The sequence below is a fragment of the Trichechus manatus genome, unplaced genomic scaffold (assembly GCF_000243295.1).
Source record: "Trichechus manatus latirostris isolate Lorelei unplaced genomic scaffold, TriManLat1.0 scaffold00086, whole genome shotgun sequence".
In the NCBI taxonomy this organism is placed as follows: domain Eukaryota; kingdom Metazoa; phylum Chordata; class Mammalia; order Sirenia; family Trichechidae; genus Trichechus; species Trichechus manatus.
The window spans coordinates 1,709,811-1,725,120 of record NW_004444022.1 but is presented as its reverse complement, the minus strand read 5'-3'; the positions used below and the strand labels follow the sequence as shown (position 1 = coordinate 1,725,120).

The window sequence follows — 15,310 nt, the reverse complement described above, 5'->3', positions numbered from 1 at the left end:
TGACCCTTTAATCATTATATAGTGTCCTTCCTTGTCCTTTGTGGTGGATTTTACTTTAAAGTCTATTTTGTCAGAGATTAATTTTACCACTTCTCCTCTTTTTTGATTGTGGTTTTCTTGATATATTTTTCTCCATCTTTTGAGTTTTAGTTTGTTTGTATCTTTAGGTCTAAGATGTGTCTCTTGTTTGAAACATATAGACAGATCTTGTTTTTCTTTTTTCCATCCAATCTGCCACTCTCTATCTCTTTATTGGTGCTTAGTCCATTGACACATAGCATGCTTACTGACAGGTATTAATTTAGTGCTGTCACTTTGATGTCTTTTTTTGTGTATTGTTGACAGTCTCTTTGTTCCACTTAATTTTCTGTGCTGAGTAATTTTTCTTTATTTTTTTTCATCTTTTTCATTGTAGATTCTGTGTTTGCTGGATCTTTATATTTTTATACTTTTTTATTTTGAATTGTAGGATTTTTAGTTTCCTTTGTGGTTACCTTAATATTTACTCCTATTTTTCTAAGTTTATACCAGTCTTTTATTTCTTTATATCACCTTGACTTCCTCTCCATATGAAAAATCTTTCTCTACATTTTCTAGTCCCTCCTTTTGTTTTAATGTTGTCACCTTTTACATATTAACATCTTTTTCCCTATTTTCAGTTTTTTCACTTTGATATATGTTTGTGACTTCCCTATCTAGGTTGATATCTAGTTGCTCTGTCCTGTGTTCTTGTCTTGGGTTGTTATCTGATGTTACTGACTTTCTTACGGGATGACTGTCTTTAGTATTTCTTTTAATTTTGGTTTGGTTTTTGCAAATTCCCTAAACTTCTGTTTATCTGTAAATGCCCTAATTTTGCCATCATATTTGAGAGACAGTTTTGCTGGATATATAATTCTTGGCTGGTAGTTTTTTTTTTTTTTTTTCCTTCAAGGCTTTATATGTGTCGTCCGATTTCCTTCTTGTCTGCATGGTTTATCCTGAATAGTCTGAGTTTATTCTTATTGACTCTCCTTTGTAGATGACTTTTCATTTATCCCTAGCCACTCTTAAAATTCTCTCTTTTTCTTTGATTTTGGTAAGTTTGATTATAATATGTCTTGGTGACTTTCTTTTGGGATCTACCTTATGTGGGTTTTGATGAGCATCTTAGATAGATATCTTGTCATCTTTCACGATATCGTCGAAATTTTCTGCCAACAAATCTTCGACAATTGTCTCTGAATTTTCTGTTACCCCCCCCCCATTCTGGTGCTCCAATCACTCGTAGGTTATTCCTCTCGATAAAGTCCCACATTATTCTTAGGGTTTCTTCATGTTTTTAAATTCTTTTATCTGGTTTTTCCTCAAATAAGTTGGTGTCAAGTGCTTTATCTTCCATCTCACTAATTCTGACTTCAATTGCCTCAGTTCTGCTCCTATGACTTTCTATTGCCTTGTCTAATTCTGACATTTTATTGTTAATCTGCTGGATTTCTGATTGTGTCTCTCTATGAATTCTTGCAGCCTGTTAAATTTATCATTATGCTCTTCTCTAAGTTTTTTAATTTCCTCTATTGCGTGTTCTGAAGTTTGCTTAATTTCCTTCCTAATTTCTTGAAGAGTTCCGTACATTAATCTTTTCTATTCTACCTCCAGTAATTCCAAGAAATTTTCCTCCTCTGGAAAATTTCTAGACTCTTTATTTTCAGATCTTGCTGAAGCAATCATGGATTGCCTCTTTATGTGATTTGATATTGACTGTTGTCTTGGAGTGATCAATTAGTTATTGTATTTATTTCTTTTATGTTTGCTTACTGTGTCCTAGCTTCTAGTTTTGTTTTGATATGCCCAAATAGGCTGCTTGTATGAGCTAGTTTGATTATTGACACCTTTGATGCTCTAATGTCCTGTCACCAGGTGGTTAGGTCTGTTACTAAGTATGTGAGCTCAGAAGTCCGCCCACTCTCCCTGTATGGATTCAGCACTGGTGCCCAGGTAGCTAGCCACCAAGTGTGTGGGGTAGGCTCTCACCTACAGTCCTAGACAGGCATGGGTGATTGGTGTAAGCACAGGCATCTGGCTGCAGCAGAAGGACACACTCTGTGCAAGGCACGGGGCTGACGGCTGCCCCTTAGTGTCCAGGAGGAAGCTGTGTCCCTGTTCTGTAGAGCTTGTAGATGAGTGGGTTTTGTAGCCAGACTATGAGCACCTAATTCTGTTGGCTGTAGGGACTGGGGGGCATCTCTTATTCTTGGGCTCCTATTGCAGGTGGCTAGGTGGTGTGGGTGGAGCCACCAGTCCTTAGGCCTCTGACGTGGGTAGGTGAAGACCCTGCTTAATGGGCAGAACAGTGTTAAATGTCACAAACCTGCCACTTCACAGCTGAAATAGTTGAAGTTAGACTTCTGGTGTATACCCTGTTGTACTGCGGTAATGAGGGCCTATGCTGTTGAGATGGGCCTACACAAGTCTATGCAGGGAGAAAGGCATTCAGAGTCTGTGGATCCCTTATGCCTGTGCCTAGGCAAAGGAGCTGTGCCTACCCTGGGTTTCTGGCTTAGGTGAGCTGGCAGATTATTTTCTTCCCCTTTTTGTTAATTTGTTCACTCTCCAAGGCATAGAGAATGGCGCAGGGCATGAGATGGATCTTACTTCTGGCCCAGGGGACTCGGCAATTGCTGAAGCTGACCCAGGACCCAGTGTAGAGCAGGGAGTAGAGAGGTAAATGAGAGAGAGGTTTTTCCCTAAGGGTGGTGTTTTTGATCTGAGCAATAGGCTGTACCCAAGTAGTTATCTTTTGCTGACTGAGGGCTGCTTCTCACTGGTTCTGAGTGGGTGAGGAGACTCTCTGGTGCTGGGTCTCTCCTGGTGCAGAAAACTCGCCTCCCGAGCACCACTGCTTGCCTGCTTCACCACTCACCCATGAGCTGAATAGGCCTGAAGGTGTCAAGCTCTTTCTGGGTTAGGTCTGGCAACTCCTTGCTGCTTCCAAACTGTCTCTCCCTCCGCCTGCTACTCAGTCTGGATCTTCAGCTGTCTTTGATGTTCAGGGCTCCCGGATTGCCATATATAATCGATTCACTTGTTTTTTTAGTTCTTTGTTGTAAGAGGGTCCACGGGAAGTTTCTGACTACTCCACCTTCTTGGCCCCGCCTCCTTTACCAAGACTCTTGTTCACCTTTCTTATTTTATTTCTCCTTTTACCTTGTCCTTTCCTTTTCCCTCCTCAGTCTGGCTTTGGATCAGTCTCTTAAGTTAGTCCTCTCTGCTCTACCTCCTTTAAGACTTCCTTCTATGGTCTCAGCTAAGAGAAAATAGCCCTACCCAAGTGAAAAAAAATTACACAGGGCCTTCATATTCAACATCTCATTTGCTCTTTATAGCAAACTAATGAGAACCCAAAGCAGGTATTATCCACATTTAAAAGGCTCAGAGAATTTAGGTGATCCTATTTTTTTCTAGTCTAAACCCTCCCCACTTCATCATGCAATATCCCAGTGGTTCTAAAAGGATACTACGGGCTCTCCTTTTCTTCTGCTCTTATACTGTATGACAAAACCATATTAAAAACAATAATAACAGCAACAACAAATTCAGTTTTGTGGAGGAAAGAAAGAAAGCCAGTGACTAGAAGGAAGGGAAACTAATTTTTATTAAGTCCCAGATATACTATATAAAATTATCTCATTTAAACATAACTTAAAAGATTACTCAAACCTGAGGTTGTCTGACTTAGAAGTTCTGGTTCATCCCATTATACCTTGTTGTTTCCAAGGAGAGTACAATTTCAGCCTGGGGTGTGTCACTGTATATGGGAACTTATGAGTATGTATGTACTCATAAGTATGTATGTGAGTATCCATAAACGTCAAAGTTTTGTGACCATAGAAAGATTTATTTCTAAACCTATTTCCTCATCTGTAAATAATGGCTACTAATACTTTTTGATCACTTGCTTATATACTTCAGCACTCACTTGTGTTCTAAGCACTTACAGATCTTAATTCATTTAATCCTCACAAAGACTCTATAAGGTAGCTACTACTATTAGTTCCACTTTAAAGATAAAGACACTGTGACTACAGAAGTGAAGCAATTTGCTCAAGTCAAACAGCTAAGAAAAGTGGATCCAGTATTTGTTCAGGTAGTCTGATCCCAAAGCCTGTGTCTAGATACAAAATGGGGAAAACAATCCTTATCTTACAAGATTTTGAAAATTAAATAAGACAGCAGATATGAAAAATACACTGTAAAATGCAAATGCTAGGCAAATGCTAGGTAGCATTTTTTCCTAGGTTCTATTATCTAGCTCTTTGGGTCATTAGTCACCACCTTTAAATGCTTATCATTCGATGCTGAGATCTGTACTCGTCTCTTCCGGGGACATTTCCAAGTTTGCCATATGCTTCTTCAATTGTGAAGTGTTCTTACCTGGGACAGTTTTCTCTCTAGGAAAATGAGATCAAGTCGTAACGGTCTTGCTGACTCCTTTTTGAGATGGTAGCTTGAAGGAGTTTCATGTTGCGCGCAGACTTGTATTGAACCAAGGACCCGTCCTCCCTGCTGAGGGTTCCAAAATGTGGCTATTGCTGTGGTACTGTATGTAGGTACATGTGATTGTGCCTGTGTATCTTCAGTGAATGTGAGTATTGACAGTATATGAGAGCTGAAAGGGCTCTTTTAGAGCTCTTTATATGCAGTATTTTTTTTTGTAGTTCTGCATTTGTGTATCTCATTAGATTCTTAAACAGATCTGTAAACCCAAATTGGTTGAGAAGCTCTATTATTTTAGAGGTGGAGAAACTGAGGCTTACTAAGGTTACTTGACTTGCCTAAAGTCACCATTTAAACCAATGGCAGAACTTGAACTAGAGCCAACTAGTGGGAAAGTATACTTTTGTGCCTCTGTGTTACTTTAGCAGTAGTTGTTTGCAGAACAGGAGTCCCTGGGTGGCACAAATGTTACATGCTCAGCTGCTAACCAAAAGTTTGACAGTTTAAGTCCAACCAGAGGCACCTCAAAAGAAAGGCTTGATGATCTATTTCTCAAAACTCAGCCATTGAAAACCCTATTGAGCAGTTTTATTCTGACACACATGGTGTCTCCATGAGCAACTGGTGGTTTATAGAACACCTACTGGACCCATCATGAAAGTCTGGCAATAGATACAAAAAGACCTCTAAGATACAACATCCACCCTTAAAAGAGTTTATAATCCAGTCTGGAAAATAAAGGCAGTTCATGAGGCAGGTCATGAGACAGAAAGGTAACAGTAATACAAAGTCTGACTTAATAAGTTTGGGTGTTATACAGAGCAAATAATCCTTAAGAGGACAGCAGGATGGAGATGTTAGAGAGGGCTTTCTGGAGTAGTTGGGATTTAAGTTAGACTTTGAAGCATAAATATGGAAGGTATGATGTGTGGGAGATAGGATAAATGAACAAACTGTGGCCAGGAGGAAGAAGGAAGGAAACCAGCAGTTACTGTCTATTATATTCCAGACACTGATCGTACTATGGCCTTTCACATAAGTTTACTAGTTTAACCAAAGCTCATGTTATCCCCACTGCAGATTTCAGTAGTCAAGTATTACCCAAGACCATACAACTAACTGGTCAGTGGGAGAGCCAGGATTTGGAAAGAGGAACCCCAAAAGAAGTCCTCCCCTATAGGAGGGGCTTTCTGCCAAATGTCATTGGATACCGGGCCACTGCTGAGTATAGAGGGGCCTGAGAGTTTGTAGGAAAGTTTACAGATCTGTTTTTTAATCAGAGTAAATATCTGCACTTAGCCAGGGTAAATATCTGTGGATTTCCTATACATATGTGTTTCTGTATATATCTTTAAATTTCTTTTTTTTATTATTATCCCTATGTCATGTGCTTGGGATGAGGATTTAGTGAAATAATTTATATAAAGCACCTAACATAGTGTTTAGTATGCAGTATTCTCTCATTGAATGGTAGCTAGCATCATCATCATCATATACATTAGGTATGTCTCTGCCTATGTGAATATTTGTGTCCATTTCTAGAAGTCATCATAACCACGTGTTATTTGACGTTTTAGAGGATATGTGGTTTTTTTTTCCCAGATATGGCTGTAGCTATGGGCATATATAGGTTCTTTGTGCATATATATGTTAGTGTGCAAGTATGCTTTGGTGGAAGGCAGTCTAGCATAGTGATTAAGAGCATAGACTCTCGGAGCCATACAGCTTGGTTTCAAGTCCCAACTCTACTGATCGTTAACAGGCGGCCATAGGAAAATTACTTTACACCTCTGTTCTGTAATTTCTTTTGTAATATGGGGATAATAAGGGCATGTACCTCGTAGGGTGATTGTTAGGATTAAATTATTTAATCTATAGAAAACATTTAGAACAGTGTCTGGAACACAATAGCCATCCAATAAATATTGATATATTGTTACTATAATGATGAAAGTTACTAAGAATCTGTGTGACAGTGTGGTTTTATCTGTGAATACAAGTGTATGCATCTCTATTTTTAGGCAAGACTGTGAGCCCATGTGTATGTAAGTGTATGTATGTGTATGTGTATGATGTCTATGTTTCAGGGTTTGATGTAGGTGTGTATGGTATGACTAAGTGCTTTATCCTATCTCCAAGAAGTCTAATCTCCTGATGGATGTGTTGGAATGAGAGACTAGAGGCTTGAGCCTGCCTCTGATTTAGGATTAAAAATATCCGTTGCCATGGAGTCGGTTCTGACTCACAGCAACCTGTGAAATGGGTTTATGCACAGCCTTGGGGGGTAGCAAAGAATCTTTCTTCTGAGAAGTTAAAAACATTTTCCTCATATATTCTCATTTGTTTTTGTTTAATTTTTAACTTTTTTTGAAGTGTAACACAAATTCTAAGTTTATAGCTCTATTTATTTTTACAAACTGAACACAACTGTGTCACCAATGCATAGATAAAGGAACAGAACACTACCTAGAAGCCTTCCTCCTCTGCCTTTTCCAGTCACTGATCTCCACTGCACTCAAGGAAAAACACTATCCTGACTTCTAACAGCATAGATTAGTTTCACTTGATTTTGTATTCTACATAAACGAAATCATGCAGTATGTACTCTTTATGTGTGAGTGTGTGTATGTTTCCTGCAACATTATGTTTGAGAGTCATCCATATTGTCATGTGTAGTTGTGGTTTGTTCATTATCATTGCTATGTAGAACTCCATTGCATAAATGAAATGGAATTTTTTCCATTCTAGTGTTCATGGACGTTTGAGAAGTTTCTATTTTGTGTTTATGAACCTTCTAGTAATATCTTTTGGTGAATTTTCATTTGTTTTTAACCACAATTCACAGAAGATGGCAAGTGGCAACAACTAGTCTCCCCTTTTGCTTATGGGAAAACAGAGGCATAGGGAGAATTTGTGGCTTGTTTCAGAAACTGAGTGAGTCACTGGTTCAGTCAGGGTTCTGGTGCTTGTTTCCTGGTTCCTGGACCAGAGTACACTCTTCTTTTACCCTGCTGAAGGAACTGAATCCACATTTTGCTTCTGAGGAAAGTGAATCATGATTATCAGTATAAACAATTTTTTAACTTTACCCTCCAAAGTCCAATGTGTAGATACCAGTGAATGCTTGTTGAACTGAAAGGAATCAGGAAAGGCAGATAATCTGGGCTAATTGGTTTCTGCTTTCTCAGTTACTTTGATTGACTCTTGCTCTTCTTTTCTTTCCTTCTTTAGTTTTCCAAACACATGCAAAGCTTCTTTGTTCTCTTTCTTCCATACCAGCAGCTATTCATTTGCCTGTTTCCTAAAATAATGTGGACCACGGAGTCAAGCCATCTCCTCTGGGCTCTGCTATTTATGCATCCATTGTGGCCCCAACTGACTGATGGGGCCACTCGAGTCTACTATCTGGGCATCCAGGATGTGCAGTGGAACTATGCTCCCAAGGGAAGGAATGTCATCAAGAACCAGCCTCTGGACAATGATACGTAGGTTTCATCTCTTGTGGCATTAGAGCTAGAGTTGGGGGGGAGGACTCTCTCTTGAGGGCAGGAGGTAGCTTCTTGAGGGCCCTTTCTCAGAGTGTGATAGCAGTCAGATCTTGAGCTCTCTGGGTCCTCCATCCACTGGCAGCTTTCCTGGAAAAGGGGGTGATTGACTCAGAAGCCAGGATCCCATCTGCTTTTCCACACTAATGTGCCCCTGCCTGCTAAGGAACCTAAAAGATAACATTTCCATATTACCTTGATTCTAAGATGAAATTCACATTTTTGATGTAATAACAGTGGTTTGGCTTAAAAAAGGAAAGAAACATGAAATATATACAGTGTTTGTAAGAGGCATAGTTATTTCAAATACATGTAAACGTGAAAAAAAGGTAAGACAGAATCAAGGAAATAGCAGTAACAGCTACCATTTATATAACACTTTATGACAGGCACAATACTAGAAATTTACATATTTTGTCTCACCTAATTCTTAAAAAAGCTCTCAGAGGTGAGTATGATTATCCCCATTTTATAGACAAGAAAGATGAGTTCCAGGGAGGTCAAGTGACTTGCCCATGTAACACAGCTAGTAAACGGAAAAGCTAGGATTTGAACCTGGTTAATGTAGATGTGTTTGATTACTAACATAAAGCTTGGCAGTTCAAACCCATCCAGCAGTACCATGGAAGAAAGGCCTGGTGATCTGCTTCTGTAAAGATTACAGCCGAGAAAATCCTTTGGAGCAGTTGTACTCTGTAACACATGAAGTAACCATGAGTTGGAATTGCCTCGAGAGCAACCTTTTTTTTTTAATGCAGATGTCAAGTGTCCTTGAGGGAAAACTTCATTATCCTCCATCCTAATACTTTGAAATAACAGTTAACATTTATTGAGCTTTTACTATGTGCTAGGCACTGTTCAAAGCTTTTATATATTTTAATTCATTTAGTCTCCATTAACCACTGTCTGAGCTTAGTAATTTGATTATCTCATTTACTGATGGGGAAATGGCACAGAGAATATAAGTGACTTGCTCAATGTCCCACAAATTCATGTGTCGGTATTGACATTTAATTCAAGCATCTTGGCTCCAGAGTTTATAAGGCCTCCCATATACAGCAGGATAGCACTAAGTCAGGCCACATCAACAGGGAGTTGATCACTTAAAGATTCCCTCCACAGTTGGCCATCTTCCCATTACTATATATTTGATTGAACCATGTAAAACTTCCTTTTTTTGGTAGCTTAAAATTGGTCAAATATCAGCAATTTCGTATGCTTCAACTTAATGCTTCTCTCTGTCTAACAGTTAGACTCTAACCTAAATCTTTCATGTTTTGATCATGTCCTCTTGTTGTGCTCTAAACAAAGATGGACATTTTTTGGTCAGCTTCCTCTGGAAAAGAAGCCTCCAGAGATTCAAAGATTTTGGTTAAATGTAACTCTTTTCTTCTTTCCCAGAGTGGCTTCCAGCTTCCTAAAGTCTAACAAGAACCGAATAGGGAGTAGCTACCAGAAAACCATCTACAAGGAATACAGGGACAGCTCATACATGGATGAGGTACCTCAGCCTGCCTGGTTGGGCTTCCTGGGGCCGGTGCTACAGGCTGAGGTGGGGGATGTCATCCTTATTCATCTGAAAAATTTTGCGACTCGTCCCTATACCATCCACCCTCATGGCGTTTTCTATGAGAAAGACTCGGAAGGTAAACCAGCCCACCCTTTCTTCCTCCCACTCCACAAAAATATTACTTTTCCTCTACTGTCATATGGGATACAGGGGCTGGGAGAGAGGACAGTCTTTTCTCCCTTATTGATCTGAAATGGCAAAGACTCTCTCAGAGAAAGCATGGCTGGGTGTTGGTATCAGTTCTGCTATTCATAAACTATGCGACTTTGGGTAAGTCACTGCCCCTCTTTGGGTCTCAGATTTCTCATCAAGAATGTAGAATTACAATCCGCCTTTTATCACAAGAAGTGTCTTAAGTGACATTTCCATAAAATATTTGAATATGCTTTGAAAAGAGAAGAGTATACTGTGAATGTAAGGGAGTGTTAATCTAATGTCCCTGTCTTCCGAAGGGTCCATTTTTTTCTTAAAAGGGAGTTCAGTTTATTCATCTGTATCTGCCACTATCACAGGCCCATGGCCTAAAATACTGACAACATTGAGTCGGGGGAATAGAGAGGGAAATCAGAAGATTCTGGCTTGACCATTAACTCTGCATGACATTAGGCAAGTTACTTTTCCTCAGTTTTCTCTTCCATAAAATGAGGAAGTGGACCAGCTGATCATTAAGTTGCCTTCAAATTAAAATTCCATGATTGTCTGCTTTCTGTTTTCCAAAGTGAGTACTTGAAGGAAGGGAATTCTCTCTTCTCCTCTGCCTCTATGCCACCAGCTTTGTACTTGGGCACTACTAGATCAGGCAATGCAGCATTTTGCCTGGCCACAGCTCCTCCTCCAGTGGCTGCTACCTTTCCGTCCACTGTTGACATGAGGTCTGAGGTTCTTTGGCTAGATGTTACCTGAATCCATACCCTTATCAAGTTACCAGGAGCAGCTGGACCTTATAATCCTCTCTTTCAGAAGACTGGAAGTAAGTGCCCTATATGTCAGTCTACTCTTGGCTTATATAGCTACCAGGCTCCCTCTCACTGACCTTGCAAATAGGCATGTACAAATGTCTTTTCCTAGGCTCCCTATACCCAGATGGCTCCTCTGGGTGGCTGAAAGCTGATGACTCTGTTCCCCCTGGAGGTAGCCATGTCTACAACTGGACCATTCCAGAAAGCCATGCACCCACAGATGCTGACCCAGCATGCCTCACCTGGATCTATCATTCTCATGTGGATGCTCCACGAGACATCGCAACTGGCCTCATTGGACCCCTTCTCACTTGTAAAAGAGGTACAGGCCCTAAGAGTGAGCTATGCGATCTAGTTTGGGACATCCAGAGGAACCAGTGATGTGACTTAACCACCTACATATTGGGCAACAGTAGCCCCAGGAGTGTTAATTCAGCATTCTTATTTACTAGCAGTAACAAGCCTTTCCAAACTCCCATTCCACTATATATTTTTTTTCCATTTCAGTGCTTTTTTTCTGAAAAAAAAAAAAGTTTCATTCTTTCTTATTCTTTCCTTAGTTCAGTGTTAAGGCTCAGATTAGTAATAATGAGGATCAAGTCACATCATAGTAAGGGGTACAGTGAGAGTTTAGATGTGGATAGGATTGAAAGTGAGGCCATCAGCTTTTGGAGAAGATTGAGCACTTGGTTGGGAACAGGCTATGTTCAAGATAGAGTCAGGCTTGAAGACCTGGGTGTTGCAGGAGTGTGACTGGGTTAAGGCCCTGTTCTGGGTTGAACAGGAAGTGTTGGTAGAGGGAATAATTTTAGGTCCCACCTTTAAGCTCTAGGCTTAGCTGAATTGGTGGTTTTATCTGGGGATTTTGAAAATAGAAGTTAGCAGAAAAAGGTTCTATCTGCTTTTCTGTTGCTGACAGACTCTTCAGTTCCTCTGTCTTCCTATTCCTTTCTTACGAGTACCCCTGCAGCTTACTGTTGTTATGGAAAGGATGTTCTCAAGGGCACATTTCTTACTTGCCTTAGGAGCCCTGGATGGGAACGCCTCTCCTCGGCGGCTGGATGTGGACCATGATTTCTTCCTGCTCTTCGGTGTGGTAGATGAGAACCTTAGCTGGCACCTCAATGAGAACATTGCCACTTACTGCTCAGACCCTGCCTCAGTGGACAAAGAAGATGAAGCCTTTCAGGAGAGCAACAGGATGCATGGTGAGCTGGGAAGAAGTGACCACACTGTGACAGTGAACACTAATTGCCTCCTCTGGGCCTAGCATTTGATGGGTGCTTTAACATACCTGGTTCTTTTTAATTCTCACAGGGAGTAGCAGGTAGCTTTCCCTGTCTTACCTATGAAGACACAGGCTCCTAGGCTTAAACAGCAGATAAGTGACACAGCTGAAATCCCAACCCTGGTCTGTCTAACTGCATACGCTGTGCTTTTTCCATTGAGATACTCTGCCTCATAATGTACAATAGCCAAGGCTGTTGACTCCAAAGTCATATACTGTAAGTACAGGCACTTTGGTGAGAGTTGTCCACTGTTATAATTAACTAATATTGCTTTGTTTTAAAAAAGGATGCAAGCGGGCAGAATTGCCCACTTTGTGGAGGAAAATGGTTGCTTTCAAGTTAACGTGTCTATATCACCCATCTTACTTAACGTCTATAAAATAATTGACCATCTTAATTAAACTAAAAATAAACCAAAGCCATAAAAGCCCTGCAGCATGAGCAGAGAACAGCCTTTAGGAATAGGAAAAAAAAAGTCGATTTTGTTTTTGTTTAATTAAGGGAGTGATTTACTTACCTTTGATAACAGAGGTAGGCTCAAAGCCAGACAGTCTAAAGGGAGGTGAAAACTCAGAGGGAAGATGTAAGGATTGTCTTGGAAAGCTCAAATTTGGGTTTTGTACTAATTGCTTATATTACCCATGATAATTAGCTAACTTGACAATTGTCCAGTGGAAATTTCAAGAAGGAAACAGGCCTGAAAGGAAGGAATAACTTACAAAATAAACCCTAGAGAGATTCCCCAGGTTATTAGGTCTGAATCTTGGCTCTACCACTTAAGAGCTCTATGGCCTTGTGAGAAAGGTAACTTCACCTCTTTAAGTCTCAGTTTTCTCATTTTTTGAATGAGAATAATGATATCTGCCTATTTTCCAGGTCAGTTTGTGAAATTTAAGTGAGATAATGCATATGGTCAGTAGAGTGTGCTCTTTAAAACCTCATCTAAATGTTGTCTATTAGTATTGTCAAATGATAAGGCTTCTCCCATTGGGGAAAGTGAGATATCCTAACTATGATATTTTCTTTTGCAGCAATAAATGGCTTTGTCTTTGGGAACTTACCAGAGCTGAGCATGTGTGCACGAAAGCGTGTGGCCTGGCACTTGTTTGGTATGGGCAATGAAGTGGATGTCCACACAGCTTTCTTCCATGGACAGATGCTAACCATCCGGGGCCACCGCACTGATGTAGCTCACATCTTTCCAGCCAGCTTTGTGACTGCTGAGATGGTGCCCCAGGAGTCTGGCATCTGGTTAATTAGCTGTCAAGTGAACAGTCATTTGCAAAGTAAGATCAAACATCTTTGACCCTTGGGGTGTAGTGGGGAGGTGGCCTGGAGCCATCAGATAGGTCTTCCAGGTGAGGCGTCCTGTTATAAAGAATGAAACACTTCACTAGAAGTCAGGGTACCCAGGCTCTTTCCTGGCTCTGTCATTAACTTTCTGAGTGAACTCAGGTATATTTCTCTGGGTTTCATTTTCTCCATCTCTAGCATAAGGTGGTGTAAGGATGGAAAGATGGACTTTTTAAAATTTTATTTTATTGTGGTAAAAATACACATAACAATTTTAAGTGTACAATCCAGTGACATTTATTACTTTCACCATGTTGTGCTACCATCATCAATACCCATTTCCAAAAGTTTTATGTCACCCCAAGCAGAAACTCAGTACCCCTTCAGCAATAACTCCTATTCCCTCCTCCCCTCAGTCCCTAGTAATCAGTAACAGAGTTTTGTCTCTATGCATTTGCTTATTCTATTCTAGATATTTCATATGAGTAAGATCATGCAATATTTGTTCTTTTGTATCTGACTTATTTCACTCAGCAAAATGTTTTCATGGTTCATACGTGTTGTAACATATATCAGAATTTTATTTTCTTTATGGCTGAATAATACTCCATTGCATGTATATACCACGTTTTGTTTATCCATTCATCTGTTGATGGACACTTGGGTTGTCTCTGCTTTCATATCTTTTGGGTATGTGTGTACCCAGAAGTGGAATTTCTGGGTCATGTGATAATTTTATGTTTAACTTTTTAAGGAACTTCCAAAGAGGCTACATCATTTTACATTCCCAATGGTAATGCACAAGTGTTCCAAATTCTCCACATCCTTGCCAACACTTGTTATATTCTGTTTTTCTGATAATAGCCATCTTAGTGGGTGTGAGGTGATATTTCGTTGTGATTTGGATTTGCATTTCCCTAATGACTACTGTGTTGATCTTCTTTTCATGTGCTTTTGTTGGTCATTTGTATATCTTCTTTAGAGAATTGTCTACTCAAGTCTTTTTTCCCTTTTTTAATTGGGTTCTTTGAGTTTTTGATGTTGAGTTGTAGGAGTCCTTTATATATTCTGGATATTAAACCATTCTCAGATGTATGTTTACCAAATATTTATCCCATTCTGTAGGTTGTCTCTTCACTTTCTTGACAAAGCCCTTTGATGCACAAACATTTTTTATTTTGATGAAGTCCAATTTACTTAATTTCTCTTTTGTTGCTCTTGATTTGGTGTCATATCTGAGAATCCATTGTCAAAAAGAGGTCTTACACCTATGCTTTACATGCATGTTTTCTTTCAAGAGTTTTGATTTCTTTTCTGGTTTAAAACAACAAAAAAAATTATTCTCTCACAGTTCTGGAGGCCAGGAGTCCAAAATCAAGGTGTCAATAAAGTTGTTCTCCCTCCAAAGGCTCTAGGGAAGATTCTCTTCCTTGCCTCTTCCAGTTTCTGGTGGCTATTGGCATCACTCCAATCTCAGCATCCATCTTCACATGGCCTTGTCCCTGTGTCTCGGTATCTCTTTTCCTCACCAATGTGGATACACTTTATTTCCTATTCTTGCCTTATTGCTCTCTCTAGGACGTCCAATAAAATGTTGAATAAGTATGTTGATAAACGACATCCTTGTCTGGTTCTCGTTCTCAGGGGGGATGCGCTCAGATTCTATCGGTTGAAGATAATGTTGGCTGTTGGTTTTGTATAAACTCCCTATATTATGTTGAAGAATTGCCCTTCTATTCCTATTTTGTTGAGAGTTTTTATCAAGAATGCGTGTTGGACTTCATCAAATGCCTTTTCTGCATCCATTGATATGATCGTGTGAATCTATTCCTTTATTTATGTGGTGGATTACATTGATTGATTTTCTAATGTTGAACCAAAATTGCATATCTGGTATGAATCCCACTTGGTCATGATGTATTATTATTTTTTATAAACTGTTGTATTATCAGCTAAATTTTGTTGAGAATTTTTTCATCTATATTCATAAGGGATTCTGGATTGTAGCTTTCTTTTTTTAGTGATGTCTTTGCCTGGCTTTAGTATTAGGGTTATGCTGGCATCAAGGAATAAATTTGAGCATATTTCTTCCTTTTGTATGTTCTGGAATACTTTTAGAAGAGGTGGTATCAATTCTTCTCTAAATCTTTGGTAGAATTCTCCAGTGAAGCCATCTGG

General features: G+C 39.6%; 1 protein-coding gene across 3 annotated transcripts in view; it reads left to right on the top strand.

Moving 5' to 3' along the window:
- HEPH (hephaestin) overlaps nucleotides 1-15,310 on the top strand; it is a 224,063-nt gene that overhangs the window by 16,440 nt on the left and 192,313 nt on the right. For 2 of the 3 annotated variants that reach the window (XM_012557005.1, XM_004381520.1), the window contains exons 1-5: nucleotides 7,786-7,961; nucleotides 9,423-9,667; nucleotides 10,660-10,872; nucleotides 11,576-11,758; nucleotides 12,871-13,125. In XM_012557005.1, coding sequence (XP_012412459.1) covers nucleotides 7,786-7,961; nucleotides 9,423-9,667; nucleotides 10,660-10,872; nucleotides 11,576-11,758; nucleotides 12,871-13,125 — 1,072 coding nt within the window. Of the gene's footprint in view, nucleotides 1-7,777; nucleotides 7,962-9,422; nucleotides 9,668-10,659; nucleotides 10,873-11,575; nucleotides 11,759-12,870; nucleotides 13,126-15,310 lie in introns of those variants that run through there. The other variant, XM_004381519.1, reaches the window with a different exon arrangement.